Source organism: Salminus brasiliensis, chromosome 8 (genome assembly GCF_030463535.1).
Source record: "Salminus brasiliensis chromosome 8, fSalBra1.hap2, whole genome shotgun sequence".
Taxonomy (NCBI): domain Eukaryota; kingdom Metazoa; phylum Chordata; class Actinopteri; order Characiformes; family Bryconidae; genus Salminus; species Salminus brasiliensis.
The window spans coordinates 7,179,716-7,202,106 of record NC_132885.1 but is presented as its reverse complement, the minus strand read 5'-3'; the positions used below and the strand labels follow the sequence as shown (position 1 = coordinate 7,202,106).

The 22,391-nt window shown below is 39.6% G+C and overlaps 1 protein-coding gene across 4 annotated transcripts in view; it reads left to right on the top strand.

The window, feature by feature from the left end:
• Nucleotides 1-22,391, top strand: part of pms1 (PMS1 homolog 1, mismatch repair system component) — a 39,959-nt gene that overhangs the window by 566 nt on the left and 17,002 nt on the right. Inside the window, exons 1-7 of one of the 4 annotated variants that reach the window (XM_072685460.1) lie at nt 1,215-1,343; nt 2,576-2,718; nt 2,819-3,001; nt 3,135-3,237; nt 3,570-3,733; nt 12,072-12,188; nt 21,356-21,478. In XM_072685460.1, the coding sequence (XP_072541561.1) occupies nt 2,587-2,718; nt 2,819-3,001; nt 3,135-3,237; nt 3,570-3,733; nt 12,072-12,188; nt 21,356-21,478 (822 nt within the window). In that variant the 5' untranslated portion in view covers nt 1,215-1,343; nt 2,576-2,586. Of the gene's footprint in view, nt 1-1,214; nt 1,344-1,373; nt 1,460-2,575; nt 2,719-2,818; nt 3,002-3,134; nt 3,238-3,569; nt 3,734-12,071; nt 12,189-21,355; nt 21,479-22,391 lie in introns of those variants that run through there. The other 3 variants (XM_072685462.1, XM_072685463.1, XM_072685461.1) reach the window with 3 other exon arrangements.

Sequence of the window (22,391 nt, the reverse complement as noted above, 5' to 3'; positions counted from 1 at the left end):
CCGCATAAAGTCGAGCTACAAAGGGACATGCAAATGAACACGGTCAACACAACCAATCACAAAGCAAAACGCGAGCCGTCGCCGATATGCCAGTCTGCCGAGCGTAACATCCAGCCACAAAGCAAAATGCAAATGAGGTTGTGATCTTGGACCTATCCGTGAACTCCTGAGGTAATTGACACTCTGATCAGCCAATCAGCGCAGAGGAAAAAAACAAGGGCGTTGCATTAGGTGCTGAGCGATAATGCCGTCTAATTTATTTAATTTCTATATTTGTATTGAAGAATTAGATCAAACTTAACCCTTGCAGCAAGATAGCATAAATATAAAATATACTTATAAACAATTATATTACGTTTTGAAGCTTGAGCGACAATCCTAACGGACAATCATTGAAAAAGAAAAAAAAACAAGGGGGCGTTTTTTCTTGTCTAGTGATCGATGGTAATTTTTTTCTTTTTATTTTACATTAAAACAGAAATAAAACTAAACAGTTGCATCATGACAAGCAAATATATTTATATATAATAAATTGATTTATTCTTTTACAATCCAAGCTTGACTGGCAATCCTATCAACCAATCAGCGCAAAGGAAGGCGGTGTTTTTTGCGCTGACCTATAATACCGTCTATTATAATTTCTTTCTATTTTTAAATTTAAAAGGAGATGAATATTAAGCAATGTAGCAAAATAATAGAAATATAAAATATATGTGTGATGAATTATTTAACGATCTAAGCCTGACTGACAATCCTATCAACCAATCAGCGCAAAGGAAGGCGGTGTTTTTTGCGCTGACCTTTAATACCGTCAATTAATGTAATTCTTTATATTTTTATATTTAAAAGGAGATGAATATTAAGCAATGTCGCAAAATAATAGAAATATAAAATATATGTGTGATGAATTATGTTACGATCTAAGCTTGACTGACAATCCTATCAACCAATCAGCGCCAAGACAAAAAACAAGGCGGTGTTTTTCGCGCTGATCTATAATACTGTAAATTATAATTTCTTTCTATTTTTATATACTAAAGAAGATAAATATTAACCAATGTAGCAGAATAATATAAATATAAAATCTATGTATGATGAATTGTATCACGATCTGAGCTTGACTGACAACCCAAACAGCCAATCAGCACTAAGAACAACGCTGACGTAAAAAAGGCGCCTTATTGTGACTTCTGCGTTATTTCCGTTCTAGCAGTTTGTGTATTTGCATGCATGAGAGCTGCAGCATTAGGGAAGTTATGCATTGGGGACATCTTACATTTACGGCTGGATTTATTTTTTATTATTTGTGAAGTCTGGCTTCCCTCCGCTGTGAGAGTCCGCCCGTGAGTAATGCTCAGCCTGTGTGAAGACCAGTTCACCAGCTGCAGGGATGAGAGAGTGAACCTTAGTGACTGTGCCTGCATGCATAACTACCTGTGCTCTTGATTTCTGGTGAATGGTAATAATTATTGACCTCAGGTAGTGTGCACTCCTTAATGTAAGCCTTTATTTATAGTGAACATAGTAAAATCTGAGCACTGGACATTGACCTTTTGAACAGATAGGAGGTTTTTGCACCACACTGTAATTGGGTTTGCAGTGAATGTCTTTGGTAATCCCCTTTTAGCTCAAAATGCCACGAGCTATGCAAGCCCTAACTAAATTTGCATATCTGACATATATAGCTATACATCACACAGTGCGGACGACATATCCATCACTTAATATAATTCATGTTACCATTGATTTACAGGAAATCTCGCCTCTATCTCTCTCTCTCAAGACAAGACAACTATTTTCACCATTAGTTGTTGGACAGATGCAATTTGGCCTGTGCCTTTAAACCGATCCTTACAGTATACACACACACAGTGACCGTGAGCACGCATGCCCTGAGCGGTGGGCAGCTATTGCTGCAGTGCCCGGGGAGCAGAGAGGGGCAAGGGCCTTGCTCATGGCCCCCACTGTGGCAGCTTGCCGAGCCCGGGTATTAAATCCCAGGATTCAAACCCAGGCGAAGCAGACCAGTCGGCCAGACGAACGCTCATTCAATCATTTTTTACTAGTAATTTACTATTTTTTTTACTAGTAAAATGTTCAATTTAAAATATCTGTAATTAAAGTAAAAGAATGTAATTCCAGATACCTGCTGTGTAATTCTGAATAGTGTAATTTTCAGGTCCGCTTATTCAGAAATACATTCTGAATATCTTTTCAAGATCTGATGTATGTCCAAATATTTGTGGACATCCTTTTTAATTATTTAATCAGTTGTTGACACAGATGTGACTCTGGAGCAGATAAGCATGTGTCTATTAGCAATGCCTAATGTCAGGCATGGGCTAGAGGGGTAGAAAGCCCCCCAGCATTGGTCTGTGGAGCAGTGGAAATGTGTTTTTACTAGTAAGAATAAAAGTTATTATAAAAATACAATTATTACTAGTCAGAATTAGAGTGTTAATATGGAATAACAATTTCTACTTACTAAAAACATGTAAATAAAAGAATGAACATGTTATTGGGGACCCAAGAGAGAAGTTGCTGACCACTACACTGGTTCCCTCTGCCTTTCCAGGTAAATACGCCATGAAGGCACTTCCACCAGACACTGTGCGTCTGCTCTCCAGCTCCCAGGTGATCACATCTGTCTTAAATGTGGTCAAGGAGCTGATTGAGAACTCTCTTGACGCTGGCTCTACAAGTCTTGAGGTTAAATTGGTGAGTGTGTATAGTATGCATTGTGTACCGTACAATGTAAACAGTAAAAGATAAAACATCGGTGCCTCAGAAGGCTCTTAATGCCATGTTTAAATTGTAGGAGAATCATGGTTTGGATCGTATTGAGGTGCGAGACAATGGCTGTGGAATCAAGTCCACTGATGCTCCAGTTATGGCAGTGAAACATTACACATCTAAAATATCCTGCCACGAAGACCTAGAGCAACTACAGACCTACGGCTTCAGAGGTGAAGCGCTTGCATCCATATGCGCCATTTCTGAGGTACCATTCCTTTCAGACAGTAGAAACGTCCCACACTCCAGATTCATACTGGATTTACCCCACGGATCATTAACATCACTTCGTCGCTACAGTACCTCTTCAGGGTTTTAATTTTATGGCGATCTTTTTCCAGGTAGTTGTTACCACTAAAACGCCTGATGATGATATCAGCACCCAGTATACACTTGACCTCAATGGCCGTGTTATCTCCCAGAGGCCATCCCATCTTGGCCAAGGTAGGCATAACACACACATATATATATATATTTATATAAAAAATATATGTATATTATTATTTATTTATGTGTTTATAAAATGTAAATGTATTTATACAAAAAAAAAATTACAAATATATATATATATATATATATATATATATATATATATATATATATATATATAGATAGATTATTTTAAAAATTATATATATATATATATATATATATATATATATATATATATATATATATATATATATATATATATATACAAATATATGTATATATCATTCTTTTTTATATAAATATTTTTATAAATACATTTATAAATATTTATTTATCCCCCCCAGGTACTACTGTGTGTGCTCAGAAACTGTTCAAGAACCTCCCTGTCAGGAGACAGTATTATTCCAACTCTAAGAAGTGCAAGGAGGAAGTGAAGAAGGTGCAGGATCTTCTGATGGCTTATGCCATTATCAAGCCAGAGCTGAGGATCATCTTTTCTCATAATAAGGTTTGGACAGTAATCCAAAATCCCCCTTTCTTTCTGTAGTTTGAGTTCTGTTGAGTTTCTCTACATCTGTATCTGGTGGATGTTTTTTGCTCTTGTTTATTTTGAGAACATGCGAGGACGTCCGTAGATTGGTACACATATTTAAACTCCAGCACTTTGCTTTATTTTATATCTGTATTGCTACCATGGAAGAGTCACTGTCCGTCTCATTGTACCACATGTTCTGTTCCAGAGAACCGTGAGTAATTCAATCAGTCAATCAAACTTTACTTATAAAGCACTTTTCAGATCATTCAAATTCAAAGTGCCTAATAAATGATTAAAAAGGAATGAAATTGGTTAAGAAAACAGGTTTTCCCACCAGAATGACAAAGATAATGAAGGAAAATAATAAAAGCAATAATAGAAAATTATACAAACCATAGAATTAAGTTTATTATTAAAATATTATGTAAAAGATAGATGTTAAATATAATTTAAATAAAATGGAATAAAATTAAACAAATAATATGTAAATATAAAAAATAACTGAAAACTAAGACCATAAACCATGTATTAAAAAAAACAAACAAAAAAACAAAACAACAACTGCATAAAAGCCAAAGTTTAAAGATGTCCGTATTGGACTGAGCAGTCTAATATGCTGCCATTCTGGCCCAGAGGTTGCAAGTTGGAATCCTGAGCAGTTCTGCTTTTGCCATCAGCATCCAGAGTCCGGGATAGCACAGTTGTCCCTGCTCTCTCTGGGTGAGTAGATGGCACGCTCTCCCTTCATCACTCTTAAGTGATGTTGGCTGGCACAGGCATTTGTTAGTTGGTTTGATGAGGCTGGGGATCCCAGCCTTTTCCTTACCTGGGGGTGGGGGTGGGGGTTACGAACAGGTGTTTAGGGTTGTTCTATCAGTTTGGTGCATAATGGGTGAAAGCAGCATCAGCGAAAGTTTTTGTTTTGCTTTGAGGCACAACTTAAATAAAGGCACTGGAACTTCTAGAGAATCAACGGCGTTTTTGAGAAGTCGTCTGGACCACGCAAGACCATGTAGCGCCTTATAAACGAATAAAATAATTTAAAAACCAATACGCCAACTTACAGGTCGCTAGTGTTGACACTACTGTTGTAAAAGTGTGTTGCAATGTCCTGATATGGGAATTGTGGGCCGATGCCCGTATCTGATATTTTTAGATGTGAAGCAGCTCATGGATCTGGCTTGTAACTCAATCTCTCACTCTCACTATCTTTATCTCTCTTCGGAAATCATCGTTTATCACTAAAATGTTGACTGGGTCTGCCAAAGCACATTCCTCTTCTTACCCCTCAAGACCTCGGCAGGCGCTTGTATGTAATGGGTCGTCGTTCCATTGCAAGGTGAATGCCAGTGCGCTGCTGCGAGTGCTAAGGTTGGATGTGTGCAGTTCATTCTTCAGAATTCATCTTGCTGCTGTCTGCAGTCACATCATTAGTAAAGATGAGTGATAAAGCTTGTGCTGGCAGTCCTACATGCCCCTGCCATGCTGGTTTAAAAATGAGCTGAGATGCTTTGAATTATGAGCAGTTCTATTTTTACCCACACTTTCATGTTTCCATTCACTTATAATTCCATCTGTCCATAATCCATAATACACTTTGTCCCGCTCTACAGGCGTGTTATATTTTTAGTAAAGTGGAATCTGGCTTTTCTGTTTATTTGGTCAGGGGTCAGTCTTGGACACTTGTAAAGGTGCACGTATTTGTCACTGTACACTGTACATCTGTGGTAGTGAACACACACACACACACACACACTATATTATACACTATACATACACTAATATATATATATACATACACTATATACACACTCTACATATATAAACTGTACACAAACTATACGTACACTATATACATACACTACACACAATACATACTCTACATATACTATACACACCGCACACTATATATACAAGCTCTACATACACACTGTACACACTATGTACATACACCATAAACACACACCTATACATACTGTACACACTGTACACACATTATACATACACACACTATACATACTCTCTAAATACACACTATACATATTTTACATACACTATACATACTCTCTAAATACACACTATACATATTTTACATACACTATACATACTCTCTAAATACACACTATACATATTTTACATACACTATACATACTCTCTAAATACACACTATACATATTTTACATACACTATACATACTCTCTAAATACACTATACACACACACACACACTACACAAAAAAATACACACACTACACATACACTATATAAACACACTACACACAGTATAGGCACTCTACACACTTCATACACTATACATGCAATATACACACTATGCCCTATGTATACACACTATGTTCATGCACACTATACACACTTACATTGATACATACATTATACATACATTACACATACAAACAAACATTTTTGTTTGATAAAGCTTAGGATAACACCCTGAATGTTTATAAAAAGACAGTTAAGAGCATGGAGAAAACTAAGGACATGACTAAAACTGGATATTTTAAAGAAAGGAAATTGAACATGACAATTGGGATGAAGTGTGTCGTTACAGGACAGAAGTGTTGTAAGCTGACAGTGTGTTAAACGGAGCTGAAAGCTGCTCAAACAGGAACGTTTTCAGCTTGGATTTGAAAGAGTCTAGGCTCGGGGCTCTTCTGATGCTCTCTGTTAACTGGTTCTAATTAACAGCAGCACAGTAGCTTAACGCTGCTTCCCCATGTTTAGTCTTTACCTTAGCCAGGACTGTCTGACTAGTTCCTGAAGACTGGAGAGTTCTGCTCAGCTTGTATTGCTGCAGCATGTCGGATAAACATGCTGGTCCTACACCATTAAGACATTTAGCTAGATAGATAGATAGATACTTTATTATAGTATCTTAAAGTCAGAGGTGAGTGATCTGATAAAAATATTACATCACTAAATTTAAAGGCACTTCTACGATACACAATATTTATGGCAATCCATGTGATGGCAGGCAAAATTCATCAGTAGTGACTGATTCTTAAAAACTACTATTCAGATACTCTCCCAGACTTACTAGTACAGTGGTTTTTATTCCAAGTGTGCTGCACTGCATCCAGTTAAACCACTAATTGTTTGTAAAGAAATTAGTAGTTGATCAGTGTTCTTTAAGCACAGACGATATCCTCAATATGCTTAGAATACCATATTGTGTGTCATGATAATAACACTTAGAATTATACAATCCTATTGCCTACACCTATTTAAATTCTGTCCTGTAACAGGTATCAGTGTTCTTTAAGAAAAGAGATGTGGCTTTCACATTACACTCTAATAAAGGTGCTTCGCCTGGTTTTTAAGTGATGCCTCGGAAGAACCAAATCTGGTTCCGTAAAATATGGAAAATAGTAGAAGAGTGTGAAGAATGTTAAAAACTCAAAAGACTCTTAATGTAAAAGTTATTTACTGATTTAATGTTTTTTAAGGGTCATCGTATTGCCGTCTTTATCTGTGCGTACCTCCGGGAGAGTGTTTTTGATCTGTTGTTTTCCATCTGTTTTTCGGCATCTGCCAGGATGATTACTTTTTCCGTGCTCAACACCGTCTTCCAAAAAATATACGAAACAGATTTTGCCACACCTCATATTTTTTCCTTATCTTTTAACCTTATGATACCTTTATTGATTTACTGGCACTGACTTTTTCTTCCTCCCTCAGCTTGAGGACCAACGACAGGCTCCACATACAAATGCTACACCTACACACTCATAAATAAAGATGTCTTAGAAGGTGTCGTAGAAGAACCACCACAGAGATGTGGGAGTAAGAAAAACCTAGAAATCGGTAAAGAGGTTCATTAGACCTTTACGAAGGTTCTTCACACTCTCTATACATCTCCATTAAAAACATGAGGCCCATTTACAACTTTAACTCTAACTTTAAATTCATTTTCTTAAGTTTTGCTGTTTGCTGGCCCATTGCTGTTTAGAGAACCAAAGGAGATTCTTCTATGGCACCACTGAAATAACCCATTTGAAGAGATTTTATATATATACACACATACAGTGGGGAAAAAAGTATTTAGTCAGTCACCAATTGTGCAAGTTCTCCCACTTAAAAAGATGAGAGAGGCCTGTAATTGACATCGTAGGTAGAGCTCAACTATGAGAGACAAAATGAGAAAAAGAAATCTGAAAATCACATTGTCTGATTTTTAAAGAATTTATTTGCAAATAATGGTGGAAAATAAGTATTTGGTCAATAACAAAAGTTCATCTCAATACTTTGTCATATATCCTTTGTTGGCAATGACAGAGGTCATACGTTTTCTGTAAGTCTTCACAAGGTTGGCACACACCGTTGCTGGTATGTTGGCCCATTCCTCCATGCAGATCTCCTCTAGAGCTGGGATGTTTTGGGGCTGTCGGGGAGCAACACAGACTTTCAACTCCCTCCAAAGGTTTTCTATTGGGTTGAGATCTGGAGACTGGCTAGGCCACTCCAGGACCTTGAAATGCTTCTTACGAAGCCACTCCTTTGTTGCCCTGGCAGTGTGCTTGGGATCATTGTCATGCTGAAAGACCCAGACACGTTTCATCTTCAATGCCCTTGCTGATGGAAGGAGATTTGCACTCAAAATCTCACAATACATGGCCCCATTCAATCTTTCATGTACACGGACCAGTCGTCCTAGTCCCTTTGCAGAGAAACAGCCCCAAAGCATGATGTTGCCACCCCCATGCTTCACAGTTGGTATGGTGTTCTTTGGATGCAACTCAGCATTCACTCTCCTCCAGACGCAACGAGTTGTGTTTTTACCAAACAGTTCTACTTTGGTTTCATCTGACCATACGACATTCTCCCAATACTCTTCCAGAACATCCAAATGCTCTCTAGCAAACTTCAGACGCGTCCGGATATGTACTGGCTTAAGCAGGGGAACACGTCTGGCACTGAATGATCTGAGTCCCTGGCGGCGTAGTGTGTTACTGACTGTAGCCTTTGTAGCGTTGGTCCCAGCTTTCTGCAGGTCATTCACTAGGTCTCCCCGTGTGGTTCTGGGATTTTTGCTCACCGTTCTTGTGATCATTTTGACCCCACGGGCTGAGATCTTGCGTGGAGCCCCTGATCGAGGGAGATTAGCAGTGGTCTTGTAGGTCTTCCATTTTCTGATTATTGCTCCCACAGTAGATTTCTTCACACCAAGCTGCTTGCCTATTGCAGATTCAGTCTTCCCAGCCTGGTGCAGGTCTACAATTTTGTTTCTGGTGTCCTTCAACAGCTCTTTGGTTTTCACCATAGTGGAGTTTGGAGTGTGACTGTTTGAGGTTGTGGGCAGGTGTCTTTTATACTGTTAACCAGTTCAAACAGGTGCCATTAATACAGGTAATGAGTGGAGGACAGAGAAGCCTCTTAAAGAAGAAGTTACAGGTCTGTGACAGCCAGCAATCTTGCTTGTTTGTAGGTGACCAAATACTTATTTTCCACCATTATTTGCAAATAAATTCTTTAAAAATGTGATTTTCAGATTTTTTTTTTCTCATTTTGTCTCTCATAGTTGAGGTCTACCTATGATGTCAATTACAGGCCCCTCTCATCTTTTTAAGTGGGAGAACTTGCACAATTGGTGACTGACTAAATACTTTTTTTCCCTACTGTATATATTTATATATAAACTTCCGTATATAGAAATATAAACTGCCCTAATGTGAACTGTATGCTATTGTTACTTGATTGCATGAGCGATGACATCTGGGAAGGTTCTTCTTTGCATGCAGCAAGACTGTTGGCCACAGGGTGGCCTCATGAGTCAACAAATGAGCTCTACTCTACTGATCCCACAACCTAGAGCTTTACACCTAGTTATTTACTCTACAGTGTTGAGCTTCACATCACAGCCCCAGTTCAGCCAACGTCAGTCACCAGAACTAGATTTGTCTTCATTTCTGGGATGTTTTCTACAGCGCTGGTGATGGTGAATTTGTTTACCGCTGATGATTTCTCCTACTGGTTGAAGAGGTCATAAATATGTTCTTGGTTTGGTTTCAAGAGTCAGACCCTGTTAGTAGTCAAAGATAACATAAGACATGCTTGCGTGCCAGGGGATAAATTCTGACAGCACAGCCGGACAGAGGGAATTTTCCGCCACCAATCACAGCCTTCCTGGAAAGCAGAAGCTGAAGTCTGGTACCCAGACATGTTTTGCATTGGACTTCCATCCATGTGAACCATTTAAGGAATGCGTTCATCATACGCATGCAGTGCATATGGTTTGATGTGTGGACCTCTGACAGCATGCTGACCAAGCCTGGATCGTTCAGCTGCCTTGATTACCAAGTAGTTGGAGGACATTGATGATCAATCACTGATTAAAGCTCAGCTTGTGTTCATACTTCACCACGTTGCAAGTGTAGGGAGGAAAGTGGTCATCTGTAGCTGGCCTTTGTTCAGATTTAGCAGTGCTACGGCTACATTAACCGCTAAGCCCAATCATATAAGGCCATGGCTGAAGGCCTAAGGCTGTCATATAAGCCTAATGTAACAAGCAGAGTGGGTGTGAGGTTTACTGGCTTGATTTTAAGTGCAATAGCAGATTGGTCTTACGAGGTACGCAGCCATGCAAGCGAACAGTCTATGGAACAGGTGGCCGTGTAAGTGATACGTATAGGGAGTTTTGATGGTGGACGGCTGGGTTTACGGTGACCTCCGTAAACTCAGACTTTTTGATTAAATTAATGCAGTGGATCATCAGGGGAGGAGCATACAGTAATTTTATCCAATCAGCACTTCCAGTCGTATCTTGTGTCACAAACTTTGCACTTCGTCCAGGGTTGGGTTTCATGAGTTCTCCAAAAGCTGTTTACTAGAGTGATCCTTTTACACTCACCAAATTGTGTATTTCATAGCAGAGATGCGTGCTGTGCACTGAATGCACCTCAGAAATCAACACCTTGGATATATATACTTGCTACTGGAAGTGCCAACGACAGGCAAACGCATGGGTGTGAAAATATGTGTCCATTTCTATGCAACTGCCCTCGTACTGGGTTGACGCTTGTTGTAATTGCAGGGAGATGTAATGCGGTCCCTTGAAACAGCTTGATGGTGAAAGTGGGTTTGTTTCTCATGATTGTCTTTGTATAAATGCATTATATATTATCATAAATGCAACTAAATCATATACATAATTGTCTTTATACTTTATAAATACAATGCAATATAAATATATATTATATTCTATATAGTGTTACTAAATATGCATGTATAATAAAGGCATATATCTGTGTATTCTGTATATATAAGTACTGTGCAGAGGTTTTAGACACCTAACCACATTATTATAAAGCATGTCTCTCAGCAGTAAGAGAGTTTCTACTGTAGAAGATCCAGATCTCATCAGAACAGATGCAGGTGAACATAAATCCAGTAAAAAGGAGAAACAAGAGCTTCTCATTCTGAAGAAAGAAAGTAGTGAGATCTTGTCGGTGAGCTAGTCTGAAGAACAGAGCTCGGTTCCTCCAGGTTTCTCCAGGACGCCCCTCCCAGTCCAGCCAGCACAGCGTGGAGGATGTGTTCAACTCCATCAGCAGCAGCAGCAGCAGCTCACCTGATTTACCATCATTAAGCCCTGATTTACCACCAAACCAGGTGTTGATATGAGGAGAACTCTAAATAATACTAGACTCCATGAGAGAGGAGAGCTTTGGAGATGTTCTAATGATGAACACAGTGATGGAGAACCACCACCACCACTTTCTGTAGGAGTGTTATTATTAGTGATTATTCCAATATCAGTTTTTTACTGAGGAGATAAACACACACTGCCCAGATAAGCAGCTTTTTCAGTTCTCATTTTTCAACAGGTGCCTAAAACCTTTGCACAGTACTGTATGCATGTATTATATTTGGTTATATATTATATATTTATTTATATTTGTAACTGTTCTCAAACTAGTTGTGAATGTGTTTTTTTTTCTTTTTTTCTGCAAAGAACAAGCCTCCGAGCACGCTCATGTCTATAGATAATTAGTTAAAGCATGCGGGCACAAAAGAAGAATTAGGGAAAGTTGCTGAAGAATGCAAGCGCAATAAGGCCTGAGCTGGCAGCCCAGCATTTTTGTGCCTTTGCACTTGTGTTGTGTTTGCCATTAAATAGGAGGAGAAATCCTCAGGAGTTGATTTCTTAATCTCCAGAAGTGTCTCAGGGGGTTAATTGCTGATCGAAAAGCTCTGATTGGTAGCTAGTCTGTGTGTGTGTGTGCACGTAATCCCACAGGTGGTCTTATTTTAGGATGAGAGAAAATAGCTTGACCCGTTTTACCGTGTTGTTTCAGGCCACGGTCTGGCAGAAGGCCAGGGTGTCGGATCACCGGGCAGCGCTCATGGCCGTGCTCGGAGCAGCCTCCGCGGCCAACCTGCTGCCTGTCCAGCATCGCCAGGAGCAACCAGAGGTCAGTGACGCTCTGAGAAAACATGGGCGAAGTTATGGTTTTCCAGCGAGAGCAGTGGGGTTCCTGCGCACAGCTAGTGTGAGAGTTCAGAAGCTGTAAGATTTTGGGAAGGGGGGGGGGGGGGGGGTGTTGTTTTACTGTTATTTCACAGATAAAATAAAACCATAAAAAAAAAGAAAAGAAAAAAAACTTACGGCCATACTCTAAATTTCCGTCCCAGCTCTGCGAGGAGAAAGGCAAATGTTTGGACAATCAACAGATTACTCCGAACATTGCCTCTCCCTGCGGTCACATCTTAAATTACTCCAAATGAATCAACAGTGAAGCCTTGACATGTCATGTTGTGCTGAATTTCACTTTAAAACATCGCTGGGCTCCCGCTGAGCTGCAGGGCTCAGGGACTCATGTAACAGTTTCGTTCCGTACGGCTCTCCCATCCCAGGAGCGCTGTTTCTCTTCCCTTTGCTTGTGCATTCCGCAGCAATGAATTTTTTGCATGAATGACTCAGCGTTCTGCCCAGGTAGCCCCTATAATAAAAGAGCCATCTCAAAGTGCCTGTGGGCAAAAGCTGAAAAAACTTTGGTCATGCCTGAATTTATGTCCGATATGACCTACACACGGCCCACTTGGAGATCATGAAGGGCCTACGGTAACGGCAGAGCTGTTTACCTGGGTAAAGCAATAACAGTCACACAGAAACCTTGCATCTCCACTTGTGCTGTTTCTCACTGTTTGACATATTGTGTTTCTGACAGCTGTTCTTTTCATTGGGTCAAATCAATAGAAATGCTCTAAAACAACTTGGAATGGAAAATATTGCTACATTGACTCCAATGCCACTTTGGAGAACAAGGTTTTTGCATGACTGTGACTAACTAAAGATTAATACAATAAATACTGATATGCTGTGTGATAGCTTTACCTTTCTCTCCTCAGGAAAGGCCAATATTTAGTTACCATTCAGTTTTCCAGTTTCCCCCTAATATTCCCTCAGTAACTTAGTAAAAGTGTTGCTGGAGGAATTTGAAGGACCTGTTCAATGTAAAACTCACTTATATGAATAAATAGGGTATAGTAACTTTAATACACTATTCTGTTGCGCCAAGTGGCACATTCAAGAAGTTCTCTGAAGTGTGTTTTTATTCATAATTCCAATTAACCCACCTGTTCATAACAAAGCTTCAGATACTAGTAGGGTAAGGACTTAACACGCATCTCCTCCGATATGCATCTGCTGCCGATGCGGCATAGCCGGGTATCCGACACACTCAGAAGAAAGATCCAGGTCCCCAGCTGCAACACACCAGCTAACAGACACCTTTGCCAAACAACATCACTTTAAGTGTGATGAGGGAAAAGAGCGCCCTCTACCCACCCGGAGAGAGTGAGACCAGTTGTGCTCTCCTGGACTCCAGCCGCTGATGGCAAAAGTGGCATGACTTAGTATTCAAACCCGAGACTGCATTAGACCACTGAGCCACTCGGAGCCCTGGCTGCTTTTTGAGTGTGGTCCAGTACTGAGCAGCCTGTTGTCGTCAGTTTCATGCAAAAACTTTGTATCTCTAAATTGGTCAAACTTACAGAAAAAGGGAAAAATAACATAATTAGTGTCATTTATGTCAGTGTAAAAATATTTAATTTCACATTTTGGAGAATTTCAATTGGTCCATTCATTGTGAGATTTTGACCCGATGTTAAAAACAAATTCAAATGATGTTAAAAAGTGAAAAAGACAGAAATGGAGATACAAGGTGTTTGTGTGACAGTGACGCTATAAGGACACATCCATAAAAATAACATTTTTATTTATTTTTAAATGTGATTTGGTACATAAAACCCCACAAACATCATAAGTGAACCTCAGAAATGAAAATGCAACGAATGTGTGAGATATGGACTCATATGGAGAAATGCAGACAGTGACTGGAGCTGCATTGAGGAGAGATGATGTTCTTACCAGCTCACAACAGCAGTGACTTTACTAAAGCACACCACCACCTTTTGCTGTACTTGTACTTGTATATGTATTTAATATGATGTTATAAGGTGTTTATTCAGGTGAAGAGAGACCAAATGTGAATGTGTGTGCAGTATATATACAACAGAGATGAGCAACACAATGTGAATGCCATGTGAATGCCCAGCACACTGTGGAGTGTTGCCTTGCGGTGTTAACACCTGTACACCTTTTCACAAACGCCTTGAAACCCTGCAACAAATGCAGCAGTGATTTAAAGCAGGCCTGCATGGCCCGCAGTGCATGCGAAGGGAACGCCTCAGAGGGACAGAGCTGGGCTGTGCTGGCCCGGAGCCACACCCCTACTGCGCTGGCACCAATTATACTTTCACAGGGCAGCGAACGCAAGGAGAAAGCATTCGCTCACATGGCAGGCTGTGTGGCATACACATTCCTTATTATTCCCACAACCCGACAGTCTCTGATTTCAGACCAGGTGGTTACACTGGTCCCTTACCAACACCTTTCTCTTCCCCTTTTTGCTCAAACACACACACACACACACACACACACTCACTCACATGCATACTTGGGAAGATTTAACGTTTTTCTTCTTGGGGGGAAAAAGTTGCTGCACTGTTGGTAATTGAGCTGCTGGGCAGAGCTGCTTTCTGCTTGGTCACGGCAGGTGTAATCTGCTCACTCTGCTAATCCCGCCTGACAGATGTGGAGCGTGGTTCCTCTGCCATTTTTTATATAAAAAAGGAAAAAGAATTGTGGTGTTTTTGTTTTGGAAACCCTCCTTCAGTTCGAGTCATTATATAAGCCAGTGACCTTTTCCACCTCAGTTTCCTGTTGCGATAGCTGCATACTCTGTTTTCCCCCAGGCTTCAGCAGAAGCCTTCCCATCACAAAGTCCAGTCCTTGCAGAGTATTACAATTATCAAGTGAGACAATGTAGGGGTCATTTATGTGTGGGACACGGTGACACCAATTTCAGCTTGTGGACAGAATGCATATCTTGCCCTGTTGGAGGGGAAGCTATTGTTGGTGCACACATGGTGCCCTACTTTCATATAAGAAAGACCTGAGTGTAACAACTTTTCCAAAACATACCAAATACCAAATGGACATGGAGAGGACCAGGAGTAGATTTAGAGAAGCTCTCAAATGTACTCCTGGTCTCAAATGTACTCCTTTGGGCTAATTGACAGTAGATTACTTGGCCTTGGAGTCATTGGTGCATTCATTAATAACATGCCTTCTCGCCCCTAAAAAGCAGGAGTCTCTAGAGACAGATTTCCCAGTTTGAAAAATCTTGGGCTTTTTTTTTTTTATTATTATTTTTTTTTTTTTTTTTTATTAAAGACTAAAAGAACTGGGGGATGAGGAGTTAGTCAGATAGAAGCCAGATAGACTCCTGAATATAAATGGTTTGTTGAGCAGTTCTATCATTTCTGATTTCATAAAAAAGCATTTTGTAATAGATATGTGTGATATGATGAACCTTTTAAAGGTTTAAAGAACCTTGACCTCTTCACTTGACCACTTCTTTAAAGGTTCTTCACCATCACATATCTTGTAAAAATGGTTCTTGTATGACATTGCTTATAGAACCCCTTATAGCACCTTTACTCTTAAGTGTAGCTAGATAATGCCTTTGCAACCTGGAGATCTGGGGCCTGTTTGTGGAACCAAGTTGACCATTCAACTTTCCAACTTGGGTTGGGTTTCAAATCTCTTCCATAGTCCTTTGATTAGCTGCACACTTGTAAAGACCCAGTTTTTGCCAAAAGTAAGGAGACAACATCTTTGCATTTACAAATGTGCTTATATACAGAGTGATTGGTGATGGTAGGGGAAAATTAGCATTTGGAGAGTAAGAATAAAAAGGGAAACGCACCACATAAATACCATGGGTGTGTTTATTAGGTTGAGGATCCGTGGCTTTGCTTGATTGTTGAGTGTGGTAGGGACTTTCAGGGAATGTGTTGTATTTGTGTAATACATACGGGGTATTGCATTGAGAGAGCAGCGATGGATAACACGAAACATGAAAAAGAATGCTGTTGCACTACCACTATGGCCCCGGGGGTCGCAAGTTCCAATCCAGAGCTATGTTGTTTTGCCATCAGCGGCCAGAGTCTGAGAGAGCACAGTAGGCTGTGGGGTGGGTAGATGGCGCTCTCTCCTCCTGGCGATCACTCTTAAAGTGAAGTTGGCCGGCACAGGCATGTAGTAGCTGGTGCGGTGGAACAGCGGACCTGGCGCTTTCCTCCGAGCGCATTGGCTGCCTGGAGATGCCAAATCCAGTTTGAAAAGAGACGATGGCATGTGCTACCTTAGCCTCCTAGTGTCGGGAGCATTACTAGTGCTAAGGGGAGCTACGAACATGTGGGCTAATTGCCAGTACCAAATTGGGAGAAAAAAGGGGGAAAATATAATAATATAATTTTTTTGAAATATATTAATTATTAATAATTAATTTTTATTATTATGAGTGGTAGTAATATAAATGTTTAATGGTAGAATTCCTTGTTTAGGACGATTCGTTCTCCTCTCAGTATGAAAGTGATGTATGAAGTAATATTCATGTTGGAGATAGCTCTGATACCACTTTTCTTGAGCATCAGCCCATTCCAACACTTTCTTTTAAAGGGCCAGTGTCCTACAGTTTTTCTACCTGTGTCCCCTGAGTTCTGTTTACAAAGTTTGTTTGATTTTATGTACAAAACAAATGATTAATTCATTTTTATTTGTCCATAATCCAACCACTCTATAATGTGTAATTAAACAGGTTTTTGTGTTTGTGAATTTCCATTTGGGAATTGAAATTAAACTTCAACAAACTTTATCATTTACATACTGAGGTAGTTGCATTTATAGAAACAAAAAAAATGCTAGAAGAGTCGTATCATTTTCTATTATAGGGCCATTTGAAACTACAGAGCTTTGGGATGAGCCCTTTAATTTTGAAGCATCTAAAAGTAGTCCATTATGCCCTACTATCCTATCCTAACTACTACAACGCTCTACTGACAGTTTTGGGAAAAAACACAGCTAGTTTCACATCACACAGTGAAAGTGTGTGCTGTTTCAGAATAGACTCGTAACAGGACACAATTCTAATCCAACATTTGCTGCTGAGATTTGCCCAATACTGACTCACAGCAATATCGGTAGGCCATCTCTAATTCATAATGAAGTGAAAAATGGAAGAAAAGAAAAAAAAACAGACAAAGGAGTTACGTAAGTGCAAATGCACAGTTATGCTCAGATTCTGTCAATTATGTCATATTGACTCGGACATGAGTAGCATGATATCGGAAAGATTTGAGATGTCATAAATGCTGCACATTGATTTTGTTCTCAGTGTACAAGAGCGCTTCTTTTAGTGTTCTTCTGCTGGTCGTATAGCAATGCATGCAGCGTATGGCTCTGCTATGGACTGCGTTCATTCTTGCCAACATTTTGCAAAGCCCTGTCCCAGCTGAGGATACATCTTTGTTCACCATGTATTATTTATAAGTCTTTCTTGGAATTGCTGAATATGTACGTGGAGATGCTTAATTTACTGTTTGTTTTGCTTAATGCCTGCTGAACAGTGTCTGTTTCAGTAATCAGTCATTAGTCTAGAGGAATTCACCTATCATCCTTCCCACCCCCCCCCCCAAACCCCATTCACTGTGTGAATGTGGAGTTGTGTGTTGTGACCGTGCAGCACAGGAAGCTTCATACAGGTCAGCAGGGTTGTAGTGAAGACCACATTTGTTGGTCTAATAGAAGACAAGTCAAGATCCAGTCAAAAAAAATAATTATTCCTCCTTGGGACAAAGTCTCAACTGTTTATCTAAGTGAGCAGTAGCCCTACATTTTCTCTTGGGACAGAATTAAGGCCTGGAATTTGAGAGTTGTTTTAGATTTGCTTAGTAATGCTAATCAACTACAATAGCTAATCAACTCTGCCGACTAAAATTGGCAAACAGATTACTTGGGGCAACTAATTGAATAGTCAATTACTTGGTGATGTCATCGCACATGTTTCTTGCGCTAACTAGGAATAGTTCATGAGGCACGTGAACCACGGATTACTCACCAAAGTTTAACCATAACAGGTCGGAATACAGTTTTACTGCTGTTGTAACTTTAACAGTAGTACTACCCTTAATCTGGACACAGAGCTGCAGTGAAAACACCCAGAATTAGCAGCTGTATGTCAAGAGAGCGGAGCACGTGGATAAAAATGGGGCGGAGCCAGAAGGCAAGACGGCCACACATCTACAGCACCATCACTCTGGTGTGTAAGTGGAGAGCAGAGTTCTATTAGTGTGAGGCGTGGGAGTCTTATATGGACATGGTTAAATGTAAAAAGGTCAATATAGGCCGATAGGTCAAACCAGCCAATTAGCTTGCTGGTTACAGATACAGTTCCGCCTTTCAACAAAAAGAGCCAATCAGCTTGCTGGTTACATATACAGTTCAGCCCTTCAACAGAAAGAGCCAATCAGCTTGCTAGTTGCAGATATAGTTACGCCCTTTAACAAAAAGAGCCAATCAGCTTGCTGGTTACAGATATAGTTCCGCCCTTCTACTTTACACGTTCTTGCTTTTAGATTTTGACTGGAAAAAGATTTTGGTGAAAGTTCAGGAAGAACGTGGCAGTGCAGTGTAGTTCAGCATCTTTGCAGTCAATTCTGTGCCTCCTTCAGAAGACTGGACAGCTTGAGAAAGAAAGACCCTCCTTACTGCCTCTCTGTGTGGGTCTTTAGTCTGCAGTAGAGCTTTCCAGATGGCAACAGTAAGCAGGGCATTGCTGGGATGGCTGAGATGCTTGGTGATCCTCGTTAGCTTTTACTTCGCACCTCTGGTTGTGGATGTCTTGCAGGTTTAGGAGCCTCAGATGATTAGTTTGGCTGCATGCACCACACTCTGCGAGGCCCAGCGGTCCTGTTCGGGGTTTTGTTTCTGAACCAGGTGATGATAGAAGTGTAGAAAGTCTGTGCGCAAAAGTGTGTGGTACTGTGAGAAATTGGCATGACCTGAAGACAAAGTGGTACTGCTGGACAAAAGTATTGGGACACCTATACATTACAAATACTGGAGTTTTTATGACCTCTAATTCTAAACCCATAGGTAATGGGTTTCAATTTAATGATTAAGAGGTGTGTCCCAATACTTTTGTTCATATTGAATATCCAGTCTTAAAAGCATATTAACAAAATTGCCTGTTTTAGGCTTTTTATTTTAATAAATTATAACTCTTTTATGATGCATAACTTGTACAGCCCTTATATCATTTTTGCATTTGCAGCTAATTCTGTGTCCACAAGCATCTCAGATCCGAATTAGACTCGTGCTACTGTCAGAATCTGATCGCACATTTACATTACATATGAATACCATGGGCGTTTTATGCTGCCGGCCTCTGGAAAGAAGCTTCGTAGTCTTCGATGCAGAACTGCCAGGTTTAAAAACAGCTTCTTTCCACATACCATAAGACTTCTGAACTCTAAATAAAAAAAAGCTGCTCCATTCATTTTTTTTTTTGATTACCCCAGTGTAATATACTATACATATGTTGAGCTCCAGTGCAATATATTGTATAATACTGTTGATGTATATATTTCTACATGTTTATTTATATACATATTTATATTTGACTACACTTTGCAGTACACTGTTCATAGCAACACTGCATTACTACTGCTGCAGTTGACTTCATAACTACCTTTATCCAAAGCAACGGAACTTGCAATGCAATGAGACTAGAAATTAGACTGAAGTTTAATACAATCATGTATCCTCTGAGATATGAAGAGTAATGAAGAATCATTGGATTATAAAGCTATATATGCTTAAAAAGATTTGTTTATTTTAGAGGTTTTCTCACATATAAAATGGATTCACACAAAGTTCCCCCAACTGTTATTAGTTGTTTGGCCTTTTCTGAATGCTGTAAATTGTCCTTTTAACAACTGAATCCCTTTTTTCCCCCAAACCACTCGCCTGCTATGGTCATGTTAAATGATCTAAGGTCATTTTGGATTGAGAAATTATTATTTATTTATTTTTGTTCTGTGTCATTGTGCTTTCCCAGTGACATGAATTGAATTTCATTGCCAAGGACTGTGTTGGCAGTGTGGCCCACATCCTGTTATCCTAGAATAATCGCTTCCATTCAGTATGTGAAGCTCGAGGGACAGGGTCACCTGTGCCACGGTAATTGACAAATGTTGTAATGGCAAAGTATAGGTAACAGAAGCGCCTATTGTGGAAGTCACAATACCAGCAATTATAGTATGAATAAACAGCAATTAAACAAGGCCTCTTGCTAGCCAGCAGCTGCGATTGTTAATTCATAGTGCTGCGCTCAAGCGTCCCAATATAAGAGTCATTTGGAACCGTTTCTCATCTCAACACTTTCCTGGTGTATAACAGCGTCGTGCCAAAAGTGCTGTTTTCATTGCAGCTTGTAGGAGCCTGGCAAGTGCCTGGTTACGAGATGACAAATGTGTTCTGACTGGCCAGTGAAATCGTAATTAGGCACTAAGATGGGGTCAGAGGCTCAACAGGGTGTAATTTTGTTTGTTTGGAAAAAGCTCATGCGGGCCTTAATGTGCACTGACAATTTTACGAGGATTGTAGGGGTCAAGAGCAAAGAGGCTAAGCGAAGATTTGGTATTGAAATATGCAAAAACTATATTTTTGCAGTAAAGATGGAAAATGCATTGAAAAGAGACCCTGAAATTGGTCTGCTGTGCTATCACTCATAGGCAGTTCTTTAAACATATTCAGCAATATTTGTAATAAATGTAGAGAACTCGCTGGCCTTGAGCTAAAGGTGCTCAATAGCATCCCCTGCTGGCCACAACCTCTGCTGGGAAGCTTTATGTTACTCAGAATTTCACAACATGCCTTTGTTGTCAGTTATACTTGGACAGTACAATGAAATTCTTCTCTTTACATATCCCAGACTGGGAAGCCTGGGTCAGAGCGCAGGGTCAGCCATGCTACAGCCCAAGAGTGGCAGCTTAGTGGACCCTCAACCCTGTGATCACTAACCCAGCAGACCATCCAACCACTGATCCACCACTGTCCCTTAATCCCCCATATTCAAATTCAGTGTTTAACACTTAACATAACATTAATTGGTGTGTAAACCTACCCATCAGCTGAAGTGTCTAAATCTTTCTTTCTATGTTTGACTAGATTGCCATTGAGGGATACTTTCCTAAACCAAACTCTGATCTCAACTCAACAAGCTCCAATACGTCGGACAAGACTTTCGTTTTTGTGAACAGTCGGCCCGTGCATCACAAAGATATCCTAAAGGTTTGCTTAGATGTTTTCTCTTTTTCCTATAAAATAGCAGTAATGGTGACATATAGGTACATATATTTGATATTTTTTGGTTTTGAGAAGTAGTGAGCGTGCTGCATGTTGTTAAGGATGCAGCAATTTAATTTGGTCAACTCTCAGCTTCTTACTGATGAGTAAGAATGTAATGATTACAATATATATCCATTATAGAAATTTAAACCTGTATTGCTGATGGGCTCCTTTAGTATGTTCTGAGGGTCTGGAGCCTTTTTTTGTAATCGTTTATAAATAGTTTTTTGGGGTGATTTATTTTTTTTGTGTTAGTATATGAAGCAGCAGGTGCTTAAAATATTAATAATTATTTATTTATCTGAGCTGGGTTTTCATTTTACATGATGAAGCAATCACACTGAACCTTTTCTCTACCAGTTATCTTATCGCTCAGATGGTTCTGGGAAGTTTAGTTTGGACACTTTTTAACATAAAAAAGTAAATCAGTTTAATTTAGGGCTGGGCAGTTAGTCGAACCCCAACATTTTAGAATCTCTAATTCTCTAATCAACATAATCTTATCTGTGTCGATTAATTAGAAAAAAAGGTACTGTAGGTACTACAGCTTGTACCTAACAAAAATGATGTATCCATCATTTATTAACATAATCATTCAATAATTGAATTTGAAAAAAATGTTTTGTTAATCATGATATTAATTTAACGTGTATCGCCACTGTTACACAAAAAAACTTGCAGTATAGAAATACTCAAAAATGACTACTGGAATAAAATCCTGTTGTGTTGACAATTAGGAGTTTAGGTTTTGGAGATACAGGGTATATAAACATAAAACCTTTTAAAATTAAAATATTAGCAGAAGGCTCATATTGAGGCATTCCTGTTTTGCTGTATGAGAAAAATACTGTATCAA